Consider the following 8,137-nt stretch of genomic DNA (forward strand, 5'->3'; position numbering starts at 1 on the left):
CCTGCTGAAACTGTGCTTGTCCCTGAGCTGCATCTGGTTTCAATATCTTCACTGCAATTGATGTGTGATCTAGTTCACATATGTAGATTGGCCCATAACCACCTTCACCAACCTTGAGAGAGTTTGAAAATAAATTTGTTGCTTCTTCTATTTCCTCTATAGTGTATTTATGTACCTGGCGGGACAGTGTGAAAACATATTTGTTGTCTTCTTATTATGCCCAGATTCTACAGTCATTATATTCGTGCTTCCAACTCTACAATTTTTGGAGATGTTTATGCTTCTTCCATGGTAGCTACACATTTTGCTTTCTCCTTCTCATCCATTGACAATGTTGTTTCTTTAGTTAATTGTGCCTCTTCCATTTTCTTTTGTTCTTCCACTTTCCAACGATGAAGTTCTAGTGCCTTAGTGCCTTATTTCAAGTCAATGTTCTTCATCCAAGAACCCTGCCGCTTCTAATCGAACAAAAACATCTTTTTTTTCTCCCACGAACCCTAATACGAAGCCTCAATCTTCTTTCCCCAATCTGATTTCGATTTCTCAAGAAAGGGCTGCACTTAATTTAATTTGTTTTGCCTACTTTTCCCTTAATTAAATTTGATTTCCCCATTTCGCACTCCAATTTTTAATATAAAATACATTTCAAACACGTTTTTAATGACACGTCAGATTAAATAATACCCTCAGCATGCCACGTAACGACATCTTAAACGCCATTTACCCAATTTGACGAAAGACCTCTATTTGTTTCAATTTTACAAAAATAAGGATTCAATTGAGACATCGAACAAGTAGAAGACCTATTTGAGATTCTAGACGAAATAGGACCTACCGAAACGTTAAACCTAAAATATTCTTTCTAAACTTATATAAGACAAATCATGATGTGTTAAGTATAAAACTAGTGCACATTAAAATATTTTGTTTTTTTCTCTTTATATGTGTAGATATTGATAACACCAAGGTATGCTCAAAAGCACTACACAAGGATCAAAAAGATGTTGTCAGATAGGAAGACATTCCTAGAGTGTTTCATGATGTTTTATGTCCTACCATAGTCGTATAAGTTATAACTATAAAATCAATATTTATCTTCCGACGGCATAGAAAAGTACATATCTTCAAAGTCCATTATCTCTAAGTAACGGTCATCTCTCGAAAAAAAAACTGTAAAAGGAGAACTCACACAAGAGAATACAAGAACTATCACTATATCGTTACAATGTTATTTTCTTTTAAGCGTATATCATTTAAGTCTGTTCATATAACAATAGAAAGAACTTTGCAAGTTTTCAGTATTGTATTTATCCTCTCACTGAGAGTTATGAGAATCTATACTTGTAAAAGAACATTGATTATATTTAAAAATTCGGAAGAGAATTAAAAACATTTTATTGTTTAGCTAATGAGAGTTAAATTTTGTAGACGGTTGTTTAGGATTGATACTAGGAATAATTAGAATACTTAGATAAAAAAGTAGTTAAATTTGTACAAGATTAACTAGGAAGAATATATATATATATATATATATATATATATATATATATATATATATATATATATATATATATATAAAAGACTAATAATTTAATAAATTTAAAATTTCTCCAATTGATTGGAGGTTATGGCTCTATGGAAGTTCGGAGTGTGGACATCTAAAAGAGCGTGAAAGCTTAACTTTTGAGCCAGAGCTTGTAAATTGTAACAGGTGAGGTAGAAAGACGGAAAGTACTTTTAATAATAAAAGGTTTGAAAAATTAAGAAAAGAAGAAGAAAATATTTTGTGAATGCACGCGATGGATCTAATCCTTCTACGAAAAAGAATATCAAAGATAAAAAAAATTGACAACATCAGCGAATACTTCACCCAAAAGTCTACACAATAATAAAGGCTAAATCACAAATAATTTGTGATGCATAACGCATTACGCTATTGTAATCCTTTACAACAAGCAAGAACGTCATCCTAGAATCTCAACTCAAATGATAACCGCTGATCCATAAATAAAAAATGTTCTTACGTTCTTTTGCAGAATACAACCTTTGCCAAATTCAAATAACAAATTCTAGGTATTTGTCAAATTAACTTACCAAATTTTCATTATATAATTTTAGATTTATAATCATCTCTATAAATTATTTCTATACACTCTCTCTCAAATTTGACCTTTACAGTCTGTGATTTATTTGAACAGGATAAACCAATGTAAAACTAAACAACTCTTTAAAAAAGTAAATTAAGAAAATTCGAAAGCAATAAATTATAAATCAATCCGTAGAAAAGTGCAAGATAATATTCTTAGCAAAATCATTTAAAATAAATTTGTAAGATTTTTCTTTATACCAATTTTCTGAATTTTACTCAACATGAGACCGAGAGACATACTTAAATTCATAACAACGGTTTTAAGTATCAGAGTATACATCTTTGTATAAATGGATTTTGAACGTTCAATAACTGACACGTCAGTTTTTGTTTCCACGTTTTACATTTAATAACAACAAATGCGTGAGTTAGATTACTAATCAGAAGTTAGAAGTGTACAAGACTAGCTTTATACAGAAATATATTGTTTCAGACAGCACTTTATGGTGCGTAGCACCTCAAAACTCTTACCTTTCGGATATATTTTCACACTTTCAAAAAGTCACTTCCGTTATATTATATCATAAAATCAGTTATCACAGTGTTTTAGAGTTTTCAGAATAATGCTTCACCCAACTTGCACAATCCCTTGTTAAACTGATAGCGTGATCAGCATGCAAGAGAAAGATGATTCTTGAAGCATACGATAACAGATTGAATGACCAAAACTGTGTCTCAGCTTCAGGGTCGGCACCTAACACACAATATTCTTAAAAATAACACAAAAGGAAAATTTGTCAGGTTTCCTTCCTCAGTTTCATTCACTATATTCAATCCTTTGGCTTCCATTCTTGAGCAACACAAACACTTACATCTGTTCTACACAATTCTCTGAGTGCATGCCACAGTTTGGTATCTTCATGATTGCTCATTGTTGATGCCCATAAGGAACACGTAACTTCCTCGTTTATTTATTATTGCTTTTGTTTTCTTCTCACTAGTTAACTTTCGTTTCCCTATATAAACCCTCCTTTGCTCCCTTCCCTTCCCATCTTCCATTCGGTTTATTGATTCCAAACACAAACATGGCAATGAAGAAGCTCTTGTGGGTTGTTCTGTCCCTTTCTTTGGTTCTCGGAGTGGCCAATAGCTTTGATTTTCATGAGAAGGATTTGGCGTCCGAGGAAAGCTTGTGGGACTTGTACGAGAGATGGAGGAGTCACCACACGGTTTCGCGAAGCCTCAGTGAGAAGCACAAACGGTTTAACGTGTTCAAAGCAAATGTTATGCATGTGCATAACACTAACAAGATGGATAAGCCTTATAAGCTGAAACTGAACAAGTTCGCTGACATGACCAACCATGAATTCAGGAGTACCTATGCAGGCTCAAAGGTTAATCACCACAAAATGTTCCGAGGCACGCAACATGGGAGCGGGACCTTCATGTATGAGAAGGTTGGGAGTGTTCCTGCTTCAGTGGATTGGAGGAAGAAAGGTGCTGTCACTAATGTGAAAGATCAGGGCCAATGTGGTAAGCTTAATGATCACCACTCATTAATCATAGAGCTCAAACTAGTTGAATAATGTCTGATAATTAGCTTTTAATCGAGTTTAATGGCACTGTATGATCTATATAGCTGAATTCATCTATTGGGATAAAACTGTTGTTATTGAGTGAAAGCTGCATAAGGTGGGTTTTGTGTAATCATATTGTTTGGTACTCTCAAAGATATATTTCAGTCTACTACGGCGTGCTATATATAAATTGATTTTATGTCCTCACATAGGCTATAGCTTCTAATAACATTGTTTTCTTTGTCTTGTGTAGGTAGCTGCTGGGCGTTTTCAACTGTTGTAGCTGTTGAAGGCATTAACCAAATCAAGACAAATAAGTTGGTGTCATTGTCTGAACAAGAGTTGGTCGATTGTGACAAAGAAGAAAACCAAGGATGTAATGGTGGGTTGATGGAATCTGCTTTTGAGTTCATCAAACAGAAGGGAGGCATAACAACAGAAAGCAATTATCCATACACAGCACAAGAAGGAACGTGTGATGCAGCAAAGGTGCATGTTAGGCCAAACATATTTTCCAATGAAACCACTATAATTATTAGATAACTTTAGAAACTAAAGTGCCAAAAATCTTTCATGTGGTAGGTGAATGACCTAGCTGTGTCAATTGATGGTCATGAAAATGTCCCTGTGAACGATGAAAATGCACTGCTCAAAGCTGTCGCCAACCAACCTGTTTCTGTAGCCATTGATGCTGGGGGATCTGATTTCCAGTTCTACTCTGAGGTAAATATCTAGTATGCTTACCACTTAACATGTTACTATAAGTATGTTGCTATAATTTAACTATTAGGTGTCAATACTGAAACTATCCTAATTTTATATAAAAAAATTTGCAGGGAGTGTTTACGGGTGACTGTAACACGGATCTAAATCATGGTGTGGCGATTGTGGGATATGGAACAACGGTTGATGGGACTAATTATTGGATAGTGAGAAACTCTTGGGGACCAGAATGGGGAGAACATGGTTACATCAGAATGCAAAGGAACATATCTAAAAAGGAGGGACTTTGTGGCATAGCCATGATGGCTTCCTATCCAATCAAAAATTCCTCTGACAATCCAACAGGATCTTTCTCATCTCCGAAAGATGAACTTTGAAAGCCTTCTACAAAATCAAACTCTCATATAAGTCTTAGTTGTTGTTTTTTAATTTTTATCTAAGATTGAATGCGAATGTATCCATCGATATATTACATCGCATAGAAATAAATGTTTTAATTTGATTGGACTGCTAGCAGTTTCGCATGTACCCTTCCTTATAGCAAAGAGTTGAATGCAAAGATATAGATTTAAAACATTTATAAAAAAAGTATATGATATGATCACTTTGAAGATACAAAATGACATTTTATTTTTGGATAGACTGTTATATTGGAACACGCATTAGATGACTGATAGAAGCTAGACATGATGAAATGTGTAGCAAGAAAATCATCAGAATTGATCCATGATCAGCCATAGCACCTGATGGGATCAGAGCAACCTTTTTCTGCTGACTGTTTGTTGCATTCACCTTTTCCTCCACCCTTCTCCAGATATTGCTGATGGTAGTCCTCTGCTTTGTAAAACCTCTTAGCTGGAAGAATTTCTGTCACAATCTTCTCCTTCAACTCCAACTGTTTTGCTTCTTTCGATTCCTGGGCTAAATGAGCCTGTTGTTCGTCGTAGTAGTATATTCCTGATCTATACTGTGCACCCACATCGTTGCCCTGAGATTTATTCATACAGAATAAACAACCAAAAATATAACATAATATTATCATAAATAATATAATTAAAAAGAAAAACTTAAAATTTATTAGCTGCATGTTCATATTCGCGTAATTTACTTACCTGGCGGTTGATGGAAGTTGGGTTATGTCGAGACCAAAACAGAGCAAGCAGATCCGTGTAGGGGGAAACCTTCGGGTCGAACTGAACCCGAACCACTTCAACGTGGTTAGTGGTTCCTGTGCAAACCAGTTTGTAATCTGGGTCAGGTGTGTGGCCCTGAGTATATCCGACCTCGGTCTTTACCACTCCCACAATTCGCTGAAAGGCCAACTCCGCTCCCCAGAAACAACCCGATCCGAACTCAGCGAACTGGAGATCCGGAGTATCCGGAATATCCAAATCCGGGTCAAGAGCAGGGTTGTTGTGACCCTCATCACCTCCAGTGGCAGCCATCGTAGTTCACTTCGCTTCACCAGTGGTGGCACAGATTAAGGCCTTAAGATAAGAAGATGGAGCAAAAACGAATCTTACTTCATTGATTTTAATAACGACAAAAAGTCACCGATGAAACGAAACGGGATAGGAATGAAAATGAAACTAGGCTATCAATTTGGGTGGTTGCATCATATGACATCAATTGAGGGTATCAAAAATTTATTACATATATATATATATATATATATATAGGTTTGCTAACGCGGGTACGTCTGTTTTTTCAGTTGGTATATTTTAGTAGACAAAAATATCTTTATATACAATGGATTCTTAGTTTTAAGGTTAAATGTATTTTAATAATTTTCATTCTTAAAAACTAAAAAAAAAAAAAACCCCAAACACTTACTCACCTCTCATTCCTCTCAACTCAACTCTCGCAGTTGCTCCCTCCACCACCACCGAATGCTTCCTGCACCACCCCATACCAATTTTGCCCTTCTCTAAAACGGATATCAACATCCGTTTTACCTTCAACGGATGTTGACATCCGTTTTACCTTCAACGGATGTTGACATCCGTCCATTCACAAATCCTATATTTTAATTTATTGTTTTTATTTAAAAAAAAAAAAATCTTCAACGGATGTGACGACATCCGTTAACGGATTGCCACAACCGTTTTAATAAAACTTTTAAAACTACTTTGATTATTATTTAAATAATAATATATAACTTAAATTAATAATAATTATTTTATTAAATAAAATAAAATTAATTCATAAATAATTAATTAATAATTTTAAATTAATTAAATAATATTTATATATTAATTTAAAATATAATAAATTAAAATCTGAAAATTTAAAAAGAAAAAACTTTCCGATTTAATAAATTTTTAAAATCTTCAACGGATGTGGCGACATCCGTTAACGGATTGCCACATCCGTTTTAATAAAACTTTTAAAACTATGATTATTATTTAATCCGTTTTAATAAAACTTTTAAAACTATGATTATTATTTAAATAATAATACATAAATTAAATTAATATAATTATTTTATTAAATAAAATAAAATTAATTTATAATTAATTAAATAATAATTTTAAAAAAATTAAATAATATTTATATATTAATTTAAAATATAATAAAATAAAAAACTAAAAACTTTAAAAAGAATAAAACTTCAATGCGTTTTAATAAATTTTTAAAAAGTATTTTAATTATTATTTAAAATAATAATACATAAATTAAATTAATAATAATAATTTTATTATAAAATATAAAATTAATTTATAAATAACTAAGTAATAATTTTTAAAAAAGGTAAATAATTAAAAAACTTAAAGAAACTAAAAACTTAAAAAAACTAAAAACTTAAAAAAGAAAACTAAACGTAACGGATGTGGCACATCCGTTGAAGAATTTTTTCTTCAACGGATGTCGACATCCGTTCAGAGAAAAGGAGGAGGTGTAGGATATTTTAGAATATGAAGGATAATTTTGGAATTTAAAAAAAGTGTGGTGGTGTAGGAAGCAATGTGTGATGGTGTAGGGAGTAACTCTCCTCAACTCTTTCTCTTTCATCTTTCTCACTCTAATCTTTTCTCTGTCATCCCTATTGTAGCCCCAATTGAAAAAATCAAAAACACTTGCCGTTAAACAATCTTACAAAAAAATGATTTTATAATGAGTTTTCATCTTATAATTTTTGTCTTATCTAATTTTATCCAATTTTCACAACCATAAAGGAATTAGTAATTGACCTGGAAAAAATCAGAAATACTCGTTGTGGCCTGGAAAAAATCAGAAACACTCGTTCTTAAACAATTTCTTACAAAAAATGACTTTATAATAAGTTTTCATTTTATAATTTTTGTCGTATATAATTTTATCTAATTTTCACAAGCATAATGACATCCAAAAGAATTGGTAATTGGCCTAGAGGGTTTTTTTTTAGAGATGTTGATTCAACATATGCACATGATGAAATTAGAGAGGTTAGTGAAGATGGTGAAATTGAAGAGATCTTGAATGAACCTTTGCCTGAAGGTGAATATGTCAATGACTCAACTCTTTACAAAGGCAAATTGTCTGATTTTTTCAATTGGAGCTATAGTAGGAATGACAGAGAAAAGGTTGGAGTGAGAGATGAAAGAGAAAGGATTGAGAGTAATGAGAGAGGTGAGTAAGGGTTTGGGGGGTTTCTTTTTTTTTTTTTAAGTTTTGAGAATGAAAATTATTAAAATACCCTTAACCTTAAAACTTAGAATCCATGATATATAAAGGTATTTTTGTCTACTAAAATCCGGTACCCATTGCT

The 8,137-nt window shown here is 32.7% G+C and overlaps 2 protein-coding genes across 2 annotated transcripts; one reads left to right on the top strand and one right to left on the bottom strand.

The window, feature by feature from the left end:
- Window positions 1-2,930: 2,930 nt before the first annotated feature.
- Window positions 2,931-4,902, top strand: LOC148200852 (vignain). The gene is made up of 4 exons (XM_047302849.2): window positions 2,931-3,622; window positions 3,920-4,155; window positions 4,249-4,389; window positions 4,503-4,902. The coding sequence occupies exons 1-4, from the start codon at window positions 3,175-3,177 to the stop codon at window positions 4,764-4,766; spliced, it is 1,089 nt and encodes a 362-aa protein (XP_047158805.1). The 5' UTR covers window positions 2,931-3,174; the 3' UTR covers window positions 4,767-4,902.
- Window positions 4,903-4,937: 35 nt separating this feature from the next.
- Window positions 4,938-6,001, bottom strand: LOC148200853 (peptide methionine sulfoxide reductase-like). The gene is made up of 2 exons (XM_088111565.1): window positions 5,502-6,001; window positions 4,938-5,377 (listed from the first exon to the last, which is right to left on the bottom strand). The coding sequence occupies exons 1-2, from the start codon at window positions 5,832-5,834 to the stop codon at window positions 5,120-5,122; spliced, it is 591 nt and encodes a 196-aa protein (XP_087967691.1). The 5' UTR covers window positions 5,835-6,001; the 3' UTR covers window positions 4,938-5,119.
- Between the last annotated feature and the right edge of the window lie 2,136 nt (window positions 6,002-8,137).

The sequence above is a fragment of the Vigna umbellata genome, chromosome 4, assembly GCF_029865625.1.
Source record: "Vigna umbellata cultivar VRB3 chromosome 4, Vumbellata_1.0, whole genome shotgun sequence".
Classification (NCBI taxonomy): domain Eukaryota; kingdom Viridiplantae; phylum Streptophyta; class Magnoliopsida; order Fabales; family Fabaceae; genus Vigna; species Vigna umbellata.

What these genes read in the sequence shown, in the direction of transcription:
- LOC148200852 (XM_047302849.2), top strand. Translation starts at nt 3,175, where the DNA reads ATGGCAATGAAGAAGCTCTTGTGGGTTGTTCTGTCCCTTTCTTTGGTT. An exon ending in GAACGTGTGATGCAGCAAAG is followed by an intron (nt 4,156 to 4,248) that starts GTGCATGTTAGG and finishes TTCATGTGGTAG; the next exon opens with GTGAATGACCTAGCTGTGTC. An exon ending in ATTTCCAGTTCTACTCTGAG is followed by an intron (nt 4,390 to 4,502) that starts GTAAATATCTAG and finishes AAAAATTTGCAG; the next exon opens with GGAGTGTTTACGGGTGACTG.
- LOC148200853 (XM_088111565.1), bottom strand. Translation starts at nt 5,834, where the DNA reads ATGGCTGCCACTGGAGGTGATGAGGGTCACAACAACCCTGCTCTTGAC. An exon ending in CAACTTCCATCAACCGCCAG is followed by an intron (nt 5,378 to 5,501) that starts GTAAGTAAATTA and finishes AATAAATCTCAG; the next exon opens with GGCAACGATGTGGGTGCACA.